Below are 15,803 nucleotides of genomic sequence, written 5' to 3'. Positions count from 1 at the left end.
GCCACTGCACTTCAGCCTGGGCGACACAGCGAAACCCCGTCTCAAAAAAAAAAACAAAAAACAAAACAAAACAAAAAAAACATTTACAGTTAATTAACAGGATGAAACACATGAGCTACTAGAGAATAAGTTATATTAACTAGGTGGTAGCATGGAAATGTCACTATAAGGGCAAGAAATGACAGAAGAATGAAATGAAATGCCTGCTGTATACAGATGAAAGATGACCCAGAAACTATCATTAAAAATATTAGGGAAAAAACCCACATAAGTCAAATGCAGAAGGATTGCTGACATCCTACCAAAGGTTTCAAAGGTTGACTCTATCTTTTAAAGGTATATTAGACATATATGCAAAATACGGCTGCAGAACTGTAAGAACCAATTAATGTTCCTTCCAGGTAATCAAGTTACATGGAAACACTTGGAAGATAATGACTCAAAGTCATGTATGTTACATTAAATCACATCTACCAAAATACAGACCCAATAAACCATTCTCAAAGAGGTACATTTATATAAGAACCCAAGGGGCAGCAAACCTGACCCCACTGGGGTTCATCTAGGTCTCAGACACATACACCAAGGAACTCAGTGTGTACATTTACTCTTAGAGGTCAATTTTCAATGATTAGATAATATGCCCAGAGCCTAAATTATTTAATCCTTATGGCACAAACATTTATATATTTTTGTAAATCCTAACCAAATTCTTTCCATCTGTGGTGCCTCTTGTGGTAGTAAAGCAAACATGTCTACTACCTAGAGCCTACACATGCTATATAAAGCTAATATGTTCAACCACCTAGTTGTCCAACAGCAAATGGAAGTTTCTGGCATCACCTCAGAAGACTGCATTTGGATAAGTGAATTTTCCCTATTAAAAAATAATTCATGTTTAAATATGCATGAGACTCAAATGAAGAGTAACTCTGTCTCCCCACAGCATTTTCACCTAAGAAAATCTTTAAGACCTTTTCATAATGTTCTTGTTTAAAACAAATTATAACTCTCTATGGCCTATTTCTCCAACTCCAAACTCCCTGTGCTAGCACTTCAAGGGTTCCATCAAGCTTCCTCTTTCCTTCAATCATATTAATTCTGTCATTAGTACCTCCCTTCCGTAAAGAAGCTCATTGGTTTAGATCGAGCATGAGGTTTAACGTTCTCAACTTTTAATTCAATAGACTATTAATGTAATCTAATACATAGTACTCTGAAAACAAATGCTGAGCAAGTCATACTACTATTCAATTCTTCACATTTCATTTGTTTCTGGCAATGGTAGCAAATAAATAATCAATAGATTTTAAAGTGAAGGAATTTGTCAAAGGTTGTTTCTGTACAGGTTTTCCATTATTTTATTTATTAAAAACCATTTTCTTTTGGTAGATTCAGGTTCTCACTTTGTTGATTAGGCTGGTCTCAAACTGCTGGCTACAAGCAATCCTCCCGCATCAGCCTCCCAAAGTGTTGAGATTACAGGCATGAGCCATGGCGCCCAGCCCCTCCAGTATTTTATTTGTTATTTAATTCCATATAAAAGAATGTGGAAGAATAATGTCCCCTTTTTAAAATTCAAGGACAATTTTTAGCAGTATCTTTAATAGCGTTCTTTGACAATGAAAAAAAATAAAACCCTAACTCTGTTTGCAGAGAACATATCTTAGTGCATCAAATACTTAGGCATAAAGGACTCAGAGAAAGATAAGGAAAAAAAAAAAGGAAAAACACAACTCATCTATCACACATATCCATTAATAAGGATTATAAAAATGATCAAAAAGGCCCTAACATGATCAGAAAAGCGTATTTCTAGAACAATCTGCAACAAAATGAGTAAAAAAATAGCAGCAGGATTTCCAAGAATATAAGTAAAGGTATATTTAAAAAAAAAAAAAAAAAGCAACAAACATCTCGGAGTAGAACTCTTAGTAATGTCTTTTGGATTCATTAGAAGACTCATGTGAGTATTGAGTATGCATTTCATACCAATGGTAAAAACATACCTAATTTTATTTTCCATATCTTCACTATCTGAATCTTCAGAGCTTCTGTACTTATCTGGATCTGGGAGCGTGCTTGGATCAAATCCATCATCATCATCATCACTCCAATCCAGAAAGGCTTCCTCTTCATCTTTGGCCTAAAAAATAACAATAAGGGAAATTATAGTTGAAGAAGTCAGTTGATAAATAATCAGGTTTTATTTCCAGACCCAAATGGATACCCCTCTAATTGACATCCTCAGATTAGAAGCTTTCTATTCTGGTGAAGGTAAGTGACTTTCAGAACCACAACCATTTGCAAAGAGAATGAAAATCCTTATCATTTCAAAAATAAAATAAAATAAGATTCAGAAAGCAAATCACTACTCAGTCCTTTAAATACAATACAGAAGAAAATTGTCTATTTTATTATTTCCATGTAATTCAACTCAATTATCAAAGAAATAAAAGCCAAGTGCTGTGGCATGCTCCTGTCATCCCAGCTACTCAGGAGGATGAGGCAAGGGACTTGCTTGAGCCCAGGAGTTTGAGGCGGCAGTACACAATGATTACGCCTGTGAATAGTCACTGCACACAAGCCTGGGCAACATCTCTAAAATAAAATAAAAATAAACACAAAGAAACAGCATATAAAGTTGTTTTAGTCCTCCTGTCCACACATCTAAGTTTCAAAACTACCAAAAATATTAGGTGAAAATATAAAAGACCAGAAGCAAGAGTACAGTAACATTTGTCTGATTTTATGACCACAAAAGTGTAAGTCTTAAAAAACTATCAGATCTATTAACTGGGCAGGGTAGCATGTGTCTGTAGTCCTAGCTATTCCAGGGGCTGAGGTGGGAAGATCTCGTGTGCCAGATGGCTGAGGCTAGAGTGAGTCATGATTGTACCACTGCACGCCAGCCTGGGTGATGAGCGAGATCCCATCTCTTAAAAACAAAACAACAACAATAATCAGATGTGTACAAGTGTATTTATAGTGATGGGTCTTCTAAATTCAAATGCAAGTGCAAAGTCACTAAGAACAATGGGAAAAGGGGAGGAACACCAAGAAATGGGAAAAGCAATAGTGCATGGGAGGGAATGTATGGAAGTTGAGATCTTTTCAGTTTCATGCAAGCAGGTAGGTAAGGGGGCTTTTTTGTTTTTAATTTTTGGTCGTTATTTTTGTCAAAAAACAAAATAATGCAAAATTAAATTTATTATACATTTATGTTATGAACATCACATAACACATTTATTTCTGGTAGATTGGTTTTGTCAACTACTAGATAAACTAAAACTAGCAGTGGCACATGCATTTAACAGAAAATTTTAAGTAGGACTAAAAAAATTTCAGGGTTTCTTTCAGTTACCATCTTTACAATTCTTCTTCATACCAAATGATACAAACTTCAATGATTCTTTGATTCTTTTGATTTCAAATGATTAATGCTCGTTCCCAGAAATTGAATAACAATGCAGAATAGCATAGCAATAGTAATAAAAATTTACTTTCAAATGGACACAATGCTATTTTGGATTTTGTTTAATGTGTCTCTTGTAATTGACAACATCCAGGCCTTGCTATTTCCTGACCTACAAAATGATTGCAATGTTGATGCTATACCGTATTGTCTGTGCTGCATTACAGTCAATTCATGACAATGACCAATAAAATGTATAATACCTATATTATGGAAAGCATGATATGACTAATTAATACCTTTAATTTATTAACAAACAAAACCACTATCATTTACAACACAAGTCACTAAGTTAAAAATATCACCATAATGAAAACATTCTGAAGTATAATGTCTTTTTAGCAAAGCCTCGAAGTATGTACTTTCTAGCCATACACGGTAAGTAAATGGACATTCTTAGCTGCTCTGTCTCTATCTTTGATTTCATGAATCATTTAAGAGATAATTTACAAAAATGGGACTGTGAAAGGAAAACAGGGACAGCAAAGTCACTAAGCCAGAGGGAAGTCAAGCTAGGGACTGTGTCAGGCAAACCTGCCTCCCATTTTATTCCTAAATAAGATAGCTACAAAAGCTACATACCTCCCTCGCAATTTGCCCACAAGGAAATTTTTTGTGAACAAAGGACAGACAGAACTCAAAGTCATCGCTCTGCTCATGTGAGACAAATGCTTCTCTGAGTGCTTCCTCTGCCCTGTTGTTTCACTATAAGGGGTGAATGATTCCTCTACCTCCGCCTCACATGTGATTTGTGTATTTAGTAAGAGGCTAATCAGAGACTCAAAAGAATGCAACTGTTTATCTCTTAGCTACCTATGACCTGGAAGTTCCTTCCCTGCTTCGAGTTGTCCTGCCTTTCTGGACTGAACCGATGTATATCTTACAGATACTAATTGATGTCTCACGTCTCCCTAAAATGTACAAGCTGTGCCTCTACCACCTTGGGCGCATGTCCTCAGGACCTCCTGAGGCTGTGTCATGGGTGTGTCCTTTAACCTTGGCAAAATAAACTTTCTAAATTGGTTAAGATTTGTCTCAGATATTTTGGACTGACAGAACCATCCTCGTTTTTACCTCCTTTTGACTTATTTTCATGAGTCAGACAAATATTCTCTGACATATCTATTACATCACAACTGTCCAAAAGAGCGGGACAACTCGAAGCGGGGGGGGGGGGTTCCAGGTCATAGGTAGATAAGAGACAAACAGTTGCATTCTTTTGAGTCTCTGATTAGCCTCTTTCTAAATACACAATTTACATGTGAGGTGGAGGTAGAGGAAAAGTCGCTTGTGCCTTAGTCTGGCTCAGTGAAACAACAGGGCAGAGGAAACACTCAGAGAAGCATTTGTCTCACATGAGCAGAGGGATGACTTTGAGTTCTGTCTGTCCTTTGTCCACAGGAATATCCTTGTGGGCAAACTGTGTTGAGGGTATGTAGCTTTTTTAACTTTGTAGCTATCTAATATAAGAATCAAACAGAAGACAAGCTTGCCTGACACAGTTCCCAGTCATGTCAGTGTGTTAGGACACCATGGCTGGAAACTCACTGCTCTAAGTAAGGGAAAACCATTTAAGTATTTTAGCAGGAAACTAAATTAGTACCTTAGAAATGCAACAATAGAAAGGGTGGTTGGAAGGTGTAACATTTGAAGGAAGGATGTAAGTTTTAAAACTGTAATAATTAACGAAGAAGGAAGTAGCAGTGGAGATGAAGGTGGAAGATCGGTATGAGAGATATTAATGAAGGAGAATCAACTAGACTCTATGGATGACAGGGGTATTATAATGGACAATGTTTGCACCTCTCTTCATTCATATGTCCATACCCTAATCCCAATGCGATGGTCATGAGGGTGGAGCCCTCATGAATGGAATTAGCACCCTCAAAAGAAGGAACTAGAGAGCTAGCCAACTCCTCTTCCACCATGTGAGGACACAGTGAGAAGCCATCTACAAATCAGTAAACAGGACCTCATGAGATACTAAATCTGCTGGCACCTTGATACTGAACTTTCCAGCCTCTAGAACTCTGAGAAATGTGTGTTGCTTAAATTACTAGTCTATGGAATTTGTTACAGCAGCCCAAAGTGACTGAGACAGGTACATAATATATTTAAGATAATTAATATATACAGAAGCATAGTCGTAAACATCAGACCTCTGTTAAATACAGAAACAAAGAAGACAGCAGTTTAATAAACACTGAGAGGATACCTTACAAAACATGCTATGGTCTGAAGTTTGTGTCCCCCGCAAAAATTCATGTGTTGAAACCTAACCCCCAAGGCAATAGTATTAACAGGCAAAGCTTTTTGGGAGGCCGCAACAGGTGGATTGCTTGAGCTCAGAAGTTCTAGACCAGCCTGGACAACATGGTGAAACCCCACTTCTACAAAAAAATTAGCCAGGCATGGTAGCACGCTCCTATAGTTACCTGCTACTTGGGAGGCTGAGATGGGAGAACAGCTTGAGCCCAAGAGGCAAAGGCTGCAGTGACCCAAGATAATGCCACTGTTCTCCAGTGGGTGATAGGATGACAGAGCTAGCTAGCCCTGTCTCAGGAGGAAGAAAAAAAAAAAAAAAAGTTGGAGGGTGGGGGAGCTCAGGTCCTAACAGTAGAGCCTATCTGAATGGGATTAGTGTCCTTATAAGAGGTCTGAGGAACCTTGCTCAGTCCCTCTATGAAGCAGAGAACAAGCCCTTACCAGACCCTGAATCTCTTGGCACCTTGATCTTTGACTTCCCACCTTCTAGAACTGTGAGCAGTTAATTTCTGTTGTTTATAAATTACCCTCAATCTGAGGTATTTTGTTATAACTGCACAAATGGATTAAGAGGGAGATGTCTTCATTCAACAAATCTTTATTAAGCACCTATTACCTATAGCAGACACACTTTAAGGTTCTGGAGATGCTGCAGTGAAGAAAATAATGTCCCTGACCTGGTAACAAAATGGGCTGTTCTGGAACAGTTACTCACATAAGTATGAAAATGAAAACCAGGTTCTGCTATTTCTGGGGAGCAGTCAATCAAGAGTGAATCAACTCCACAAGCCCTGCTAAATGTCTAACATTTGATACAGACAGAAAGCAGTTTTCACCTTATGGATCCCCTAACATGTGGCTGACTGATTATGCATTCTGGCTGTCAACATGCTTCTTTTTCTTCATATTTCCAGGTTGAAAGTTGCCACCACTACCCCCTCACCAACTAGTTCTCCCATCTTTCTCCACCCTTCCAGCTTGCTCAAAACAAGAACCCCCTATCATCCTCAGACACAGACATACACAGACACACATATTCCTCAAAGCCCTGGGCAGAGAGAGGGGGAGCATTTCATCCACATGAAGAGATCAGTGTCACCTCTATAACTGGCAGTTTCCGAAACACAGTTTAAGAACCCCTGAGGAAATTATTTCACCTAAAATAGGAATGACTTTTCTTAAAACAGTTAGTTGGAAAACTCATTTATAAGTAGGGCAGGTGAAAATGTCCCAAAACAGAAATGTTACCTGACTGGTTATTTTGGTTTGGTTTTGATAATGGCAAGAAACACAAACAAGATGTGGCAGTCTCCTACAACAAACGTACAAAGTGCTTTAACATAGAATAAATTACTAGATCTTCAAAGCCTATGAAGTAGGTCAAAAAGATCTATTGTTCCCATTTTTGAAATTACAAAACTGTGCTTCAGATGACTAAATTACTTACCGAGGTCACACAAACCTGGACATACACAAGGGGTTTTCTCCTACATCACCCTGAATCTCAAATCTCATCATTAAAGCTTTGGATGTGCTTGCACAGTGTTTTTTTTTTTTTTTTTTTTTTTTTCAGTATCAAGCGTATTTTACAAGCTTTGTAAAACATGTAGGCGCTTCCTATGATACCTTACATGTGGTAATCTCCACTTTCCTTATCCTTGGCTCCCAAGCCTCTTTTTGGTTTTTGTTTTGCCTAGAATATTGCACCAGCTGCCTAATGGGCCTTCCTGCAAGTATTCTTTCCCCAATTCTGATCACTCCAGTTCTGTGTTGTAATTAGAATTTTGAAATAGATCTCAAATCTGACATGTGATAATATAAGACACCGGTTTACAACACATGTACTTTCAGGTCCTGGCACTATTCCAGCCTCTTTCCACCTCAAGTCTTCGTGCACGCTATTTCTCTCCTGCAACATCCTCTGCTGCTTTTTGCCTGTTGTGGTGCCTTCTAACATCAAATGCATGGTGCCTCTTCACACCAATCCAACAGGTACCAACAGGTGCCCAAAAATACAACTCAATTCTGTCAGTAACCATGCAGAGTGTCTTAACACAGATCTCACAGGTCAAAGGTTCAGTCCCACAAGACTGTCCACACTTCGGACAACGGTGGCCAGTAGACTACAAATTCAGGGGTTCCCACAGGCCCCTCTCAGGTTCCATAACTCTCTACAACTTTTCACAGAACTCAGGAAAGTGTTTTACTTAATGATTGCCCATTTATTATGAAGGCCTAAACTCAGAAACAGCCAGAGGAAGAGGCACAGGGCAACGGAAGGAGTGGGAGTGAGGCACAGGACAAGGGAAGGGGTGGGAGTGAGGCACACGACAAGGGAAGGGGTGAGAGTGAGGCACAGGACAAGGGAAGGGGTGGGAATGAGGCACAGGACAAGGGAAGGGGTGGGAATGAGGCACAGGACAAGGGAAGGGGTGGGAATGAGGCACAGGACAAGGGAAGGGGTGGGAATGAGGCACAGGACAAGAAAGTGAGGCACAGGACAAGGGAAGGGGTGGGAGTGAGACACAGAACTTCATGCCCTTCCTGGGTGGGCCACCGTCCCAGCACATGAATGTGTCTGCCCATGCAGAAGCTCTCTGAACTCACTGTTCAAGGGCTTTTATAATTCAATCTCCAGCCACCCTTCCCTTCCGGGGAGGTTGGGGGAATAGGGCTAAAAGCCCCAACCTCTAATCAACTGTTTGGTCTTTCTGGTAACCAGCCTGTACCCTGAAGCTATCTAGAGACACCACCCTAAGCCACCTCATTAGTATAAATGCCAAGTGCTGAAAGGGGACTTCTTAAGAATAATCAGAGACACTCCTGTCACTCAGGAAAGCCCAGGGGTTTAAGGGTGTTCTATGCCAGGAACCAGGGACAAAGACCAAACATGTTTCTTTATACTATACCTGATAACACAAGTCATCAAGTATTGCTAAGCATCGCTTCTTCAGTAAACTTGTAAAAAGCATCTGTTTCATAAGACGACTGTGCAGGTGAAATGAAACAACATAGGTAAAGCACTTAAGAGTACCTGGCACCCAGTAAGACCCTAAAATATGCTACATAATAACACACTTTTCATTTCCATTCCCCCAGAACTCAGCAAAGTACATGGTAATGTCTGTTGTCTGACGCCAAATATAAATGGGACACAGGAGTAAAAACATATTTAATGTATTACAGACCCACTGCCTGATTTTTTAAACAAATTTCCTAATTAATCTGTTGCCCTAGTCATGCTAGGCTGTCAGTGATTATCAGTGAGAAAATGTATTAAAAGCCTAAATGCAGAGAATTATCTTTATTACGTTCCTACATGCCATACAGCATTTATAAAAACAAAACAACCTTTAAGAACTGAATTTAAATTTTAGTTATTTAATTCCATCTAGGACTTAAAGTCTTCCCATATTGTATGAATTAAAAACAAAATGTCAACTTTGAAATTTCACAAAGAGGAAAAATTCCAAAATGTATTATAAACTATTTTTTATTCCAACGAGGAATGTAAAGATTAAAAAGAAAATTTTAGAGAAAAGTGAGGCAATCAAAACACATTTTGTTCCACTAAAAAAACTTCAAAACAACTTTCTAAGAATGCATTAACTCTTCATAGTTTTTAAATTTAAGATAAAAATTGATTGCTAGGGATAGCTGACCATCCTCAGTAGTTAAAGAGAGACTGATTTTGAGATTTCCCCAAGCTATAAATCCTAGGCACTAAATTATTTACAAAAGACATTAAAAATCTTTCTGAATTATGAGCACAAAAAGGTTAGTGATGTTATTAGGTTAGTGATGTTATTAAATGCATCACTTGGCCGGGCGCGGTGGCTCAAGCCTGTAATCCCAGCACTTTGGGAGGCCGAGACGGGCGGATCACAAGGTCAGGAGATCGAGACCATCCTGGCGAACACGGTGAAACCCCGTTTCTACTAAAAAAATACAAAAAACTAGCCGGGCGAGGTGGCGGGCGCCTGTAGTCCCAGCCACTCGGGAGGCTGAGGCAGGAGAATGGCGTAAATCCAGGAGGCGGAGCTTGCAGTGAGCTGAGATCCGGCCACTGCACTCCAGCCTGGGCGACAGAGCGAGACTCCGTCTCAAAAAAAAAAAAAATAAAAATAAATGCATCACTGAAAGTGAGTATGTATTTACTAAGGCAGATGTGCAGAATAGGAAACATAACAGCAACTGACAGTGCTGAGAAATATGGTTCCCACACCATAATGTTAAATTTTAACACCCTGGCCCTGTTACCTTTTAATAATAATGTTGTAACACTAACAAAAATATTTCACAATAATGTTAGTTTATCTGCCTCCTAGAAATTTATTCTACAATGGTGATTTGGGTTACAGCGTAACACTGATTTATATACTTGATCTTTGGTATATGACCAAATGTGTATGTATTGGGTGCACCTCTAATATATACTGGCTTAATTGTACTTTAAAATCCCAACTTTGATCCCCTACAATTATGAGGATCTTGCTAAGAAACATCTCTGCCCTTCCTAACATCCAGCATTAATGTATACAATTGACACAGCAAATGAGAGGAAGGCAACACATTTCAGCTCTGGCCGCCTAACCATATAGAAATCTGAGGGGATGAGAGGCAATGGGAATTTGAGACCAGCCTGGCCAACATGGTGAAACCCTATCTCTAGTAAAAATACAAAAATTAGCCGGGCATGGTAGTGGACGCCTGTAATCCCAGCCATTCGGGAGACTGAGGCAGGAGAATCACTTGATCCTGAAAGGTGGAGGTTGCAGTGGGCTGAAATTGCGCCACTGTACTCCAACCTGGAAGACAGAGCGAGACATTGTCTCAAAAAAGGAAAAACAGGGGGAAAAAAAAAAAGAGGCAATGGAGGATGCTGGGGAATGATAAAAGCCATATTGAGGAACAAGCAGGTAAATTCAGACAAATGCCACCTCAGTACAGAATTGGTCCCTTCAATAAAGTAGCACTTATACAATTTCCTCTCAATACTTTTTTTTTTTCTCATCATTCTAAAACAATGGGAATATTTGACTGAAGGACTATGAGGAAGTGATATAAATAATGCATGCAGTGAATAAAGTTAAGAATGGCAGGCAAAGGGCTGGCACATGAATATGCAAAGCCCTAAAGAGCATATTCCAAAATTGGAAGGCTCTTCGGAACTTGGAATATTCATTTAACAACTGTTTACTGCACACTTCCTGGGTGCTGAGCATTGGTATAAAAGAATGTAATCTGAGACACAGCACGCCAGTAAAGGACTCTGATTCAGCATTTTAACCTTAAGACTTTTAGCAAAATGAGATTTTTTCTAAGGCTGCTTTGCACAAAATTCATTCTTCTTCCTAAATTGCTTACTCGCTTGCTTTCTTAATATATGAATATTCTACTGAGCCCAACAGGATACTGATGATGCTACAATTTCATAATGCCCTATTAAATAATGGTGCATCTTATTGATCATCTTTATTTCTTGTCTTTTCTGAGAAATGTTAAACTAAATAAGATATTAAGTAAAAGAAAAACTGCAAGTCCAGTTCACTATTTTTCTTACAATAATAAACACTATAATAGGAGATGAGTCACAAGACACTAATTTGACTTCTGCTCTACTAATGGCTAGTTGTGTGTCCTTAGGCCATCAACTCAGGAAGCTTCTGCTTCCTCATCAGTTTAATCTGAACACTGACATCTACCATTCAAGGTTGTTATGAGCATTGGAAGAGAAATGCATGTGATGATGCCTATACTAACATTTACCATCAACCCATGTGCGTGCACCGGGAAAAGACTTCCCAGCAGTTTGGCAGTCATATCCTTAAGGACCCTCCTGCTTTCTCTAAATTCTAAACATAAGGAGAAATGTGAAATATTTACATCATCTAAGGAAGCAGTGTATCATACTAGAAAAATATAGAATACTATACACAAAAGAATATAATTGAAACTAAATAAACGATTAAGGCTCAAAGGAATATCAATGTTAGAATGAACTACAGTTTTGTTGTTGTTGTTGTTGTTGTTGTTGTTGTTTTGAGACGGAGTCTAGTCTCGTTTCTGTCGCCCAGGCTGGAGTGCAGTGGCAAGATCTAGGCTCACTGCAAGCTCCGCCTCCTGGGTTCACACCATTCTCCTGCCTCAGCCTCCTGAGTAGCTGGGACTACATGCACCCCCCACCATGCCTGGCTAATTTTTTTTTTGTATTTTTGGTAGAGACGGGGTTTCACTGTGTTAGCCAGGATGGTCTTGATCTCCTGACCTCATGATCTGCCCGCCTCGGCCTCCCAAAGTGCTGGGATTACAGGCATGAGCCACTGCGTCCGGCCCAGAATGAACTACAGCTCTTGAGGAAGGTAAATAAAAGTAATACATGCTAAACTAGGTATTAATAGTAAATAGTTTGATGACTAAAATACTACTCCATTTAAAAAAAGGAATATATACAAAACCATGGATGATACGATTTGGGTCTGTGTCCCCACTCAAATCTCATATTGAATTGTAATCCCCGATGCTGGAGGTGAAGCCTGTGGGAGGTAATTGGATATCACAGGGAAGATTTCTCATGAATGGTTTAGTACCATCCCCTTGGTTCTGTCGTCTTTGCAATATCTCGTGGTTTAGAAGTTATGTGTCACTCCACCCCCCTTCTCTTACTTCTGCTCCATGCCTTCTGCCATGAGTGGAAGCTTCTTGAGACCTCCCCAGAAGCAGATGCCTCTATGCTTCCTGTATAGCCTGCAGAACCATAGGACAATTACCCAGTCTCAGGTAATTCTTTATAGTAATGCAAGAACAGCCTAATATAGTGGATGAATCTCAAATGCACCCTGCTAAACCCAAAAAAGCCAGACCCCAAAGGCTACATGTTAGATGACTCAATTGATAAGAAATTCCAGAAAGGCACACTTATTGGTACAGAAAATAGATCAGCAAGAGGGCATTTTTGAGGTGATGAAACTACATTGCATCTTTGATTATGATAGATACATCACTATGTATTTGTCAAAACCCATAGAAGTGAACCACAAACAGTGAATTGTACTGCATGTAAAATAAAAAAAAAAAGACTCCTCCACAGAATAATACGTGAATTAAAAAAAAAAAAAGGACTCCCCGATAGAATAATATTTGAATGACATTTAAGTGTTCACAGTGGGTTAGAATATAAAGAACGTACTATAAAAAACACGTATAGAGGAAATTTCAGGTGGTGGGACTGGATCACAGGATTTCCCCCGCCTCCTTTTAAACAATCTAATAGTACCTTACAATAAATAACATTTTTTAAATTAAAGAGATGAAATTGTTTTAAAACTCTAAAAGATCTTGGTATAGAATATATTGTAACAGGTTCAGGAGAGCTTTAGATTAGGAGTTCTTAACCTGGGGTTCCTGGAAGCCACAAAACCACTGAAACGATATGAAAAATATATAGTAAATATACGTAACACATTTTGTGGGGAGAGTAGAGCCATAACTTTCAGAGTTCATGGGCAGCCCACAAATCCCAGTTACTGCTGCTCGGGGCTGAATTGCTAATAAGAACATAGGTCTCAAATTAGACTATCCTGAACTTTAAAGGTCATTCGTCACTGAAAACCTTGAACATGTTTTAGGTTTCAGCTGCCTGGTGACACATGCCAATCTTAGGCTGCTCAGAAGCAGAAAAACAGAACAAAAACACAAATGCTACATTTTTTAAGGGCAAGAGTTAATAACATTTCAATAATTCAGAAAACAGCCATGGAGTCAGTGGGCTCATGTGTCTCTCTGGCACATGGCTACATTTTCAATCGTTGGCCAAAACTGTCGTATCTCAGGGGAAAAGAAAAACCCTGACGGAGCTAGTTGAGATCTATTTTCAGAGAAATAAACAGAGGAGATGGGTTTTCAGTCATGTGCATGTTTGGTTTACTACATTCTTCATTGTTTGTTCCATCAATTTATCATCACTTCTCCAAGTCAGAACCCAGTCCATTTCTCTCAGTGAGCTATTGAGAAATTACTCTTTGCAGCTACTAAAACTGACTCATATTTGGTGAAAAATAAATAGCAATTTGAAATCAGAAATGAATTGAATGAATTCAGGTTTTGACAAATGCATATGAATGAATCCAGCAGAATGTGAAAATCCATTAACCATGTGCATTCAGAAACACTAAATAGAGGGGAAAACATTCCTACCAATGTAAAAATTACCAACTATGACACACCATCTTGACAAAAAGGTGTCACCTTGATACCACCAAATTAAATGTCATGGAATGAACATTTCCAACAAAAAACCATTGTTGTCCTTTAGCATTTTATAAAGAGGCCTCAGCCACTTCTGCTGAAACCACCCTGCTCTGACACCCTGCTCTAATAGAGTAGGGTAATTTCCAACTCATTGGTTTTAAATAAAATGTCCATTTATAAAAAGAAAAATCAGAGAAAAAATATTTTTTTCTCTGCCTTCCAATTCCCAATATTATAATACCAATGACTCAAGGAAAGTGGAATCAAACAAGGAACTTAATTAAAGAGTACTTTGCTTTGGAAAACAGGAAATCTTCAAAAAGTTAATCATAAAGTTCTCATACAACACAGCAACTACAATCCTAGGTATATACCCAAGAGAACTTAATATATATTCACAGAAAAACTTGCACATAAATGTTCATAGCAACAGTATTTATAACAGTCAGAAAGTGGAAACAATATAAATGTCTTATAAATGGTAAATGGATAAATAAAATGTGGGCTACCCATATGATGGAATAAAATTGTCTCTTGGTATCTGTGAGGGATTGGTTCCAAGACCCTTTATAGTCATTCCTCAGTACCCATGGTTGGTTAGAATCAAACAAAATCCATGGGTGCTGAAGTCCCTGATATGAAATGGTATATACCATTTGCATATAACCTATGCATATCCTCCCATACACTTTAAATCATCTCTAGATTACTTATAATACCTAATATAATGTATTATAAGTGCTATGTGAACAGTTCTTATACTGTATTGTTTAGGAAATAATGACAAGAAAAAGTCTGTGCATGTTCAGTACAGATGCAATTTTTTTTCAACTATTTTTCATTCATGTTTGTTTGAATCCATGGATGAGGGACTCACATATATGGAAAGCCAATTGTACTGTCAATGAAAGAAATGAAGTCCTGGTATATGCTACAACATGGATGAACCTTGAAACCATTATGTTAGGTGAAAGAAGCCCATTGCAAAGGACCACATATTGCATTAATCCACTTATATGGAATGTCCAGAATAGACAGATCATGGAGACAGAAGGTAGCTTAGTAGTTGCCAAGGATGGGGGAAAGAGAATGAAATGGAGCTAAAGGGTACTAGGTTCCTTTTGGGGGTGTCAAAATGTCTGAAATTAGATAGTGGTGATGGTGGTTGCACAACATTATGAATATTAAAAGCCACAGAATTGTATTTCTTCAAAAGGGTCTGCAGGGCCAAGTTTTTCTGTGGACATGTATTCAATTTTCTTGGTATATAGCTGGGATTGTAGTTGCTAGGTTGTATGGTAACTATGACTAACTTTTTGAAGACTGCCTGTTTTCCAAAGCAATCTTTAATTTTATAGTACATAAATTATCACTATTTTAAAAACAAAAAAAATTAAAGGTTATTTTGATTTTTAATGTAAAGGTGCAAATTTTTTTTACATTCTACTTAACAAATAGAAATGATTATTTAATAATGTAAAAATTCCCTTTAATTTCTCTAAAATGGTCAATCCAGTTATTCAATAAGAGTAAAATTAGAAAGGAAAGGAAGACGAAGAGATAGCATCTGAACGTCCGTCAGCTAAAAAACTCAAGCAGACTCAATACATTCAGGAACACTTCCTGATTTCAAATCCCATCGTTGCCAGAGAGGTTTAAACAGATTATACTCTACTTAGAGTTCAAAAAGTGAATATTCAATGAGAGAAAAAAAAAATCCTTAACTTTTTAGCTTAAAACTAAAGGCTACAACCATAGAAAGTGTTAATATTCCCATTACAGAAATTCAGATTTGAAAACTGAGATTTAAAGG

At 38.3% G+C, this 15,803-nt stretch overlaps 1 protein-coding gene across 1 annotated transcript in view; it reads right to left on the bottom strand.

Annotated features, from left to right (window-relative positions):
* The window catches only part of DDX10 (DEAD-box helicase 10), a 281,967-nt gene that overhangs the window by 22,704 nt on the left and 243,460 nt on the right, over positions 1-15,803 (bottom strand). Inside the window, exon 17 of the mRNA XM_033204074.1 lies at positions 2,010-2,146. Coding sequence (XP_033059965.1) covers positions 2,010-2,146 — 137 coding nt within the window. The remainder of the gene's footprint in view (positions 1-2,009; positions 2,147-15,803) is intronic.

Source organism: Trachypithecus francoisi, unplaced genomic scaffold (genome assembly GCF_009764315.1).
Source record: "Trachypithecus francoisi isolate TF-2019V2 unplaced genomic scaffold, Tfra_2.0 Lachesis_group8, whole genome shotgun sequence".
NCBI lineage: Eukaryota > Metazoa > Chordata > Mammalia > Primates > Cercopithecidae > Trachypithecus > Trachypithecus francoisi.
The sequence above is the reverse complement of the archived record's forward strand: the minus strand, read 5'-3'. Positions and strand labels throughout refer to the sequence as shown.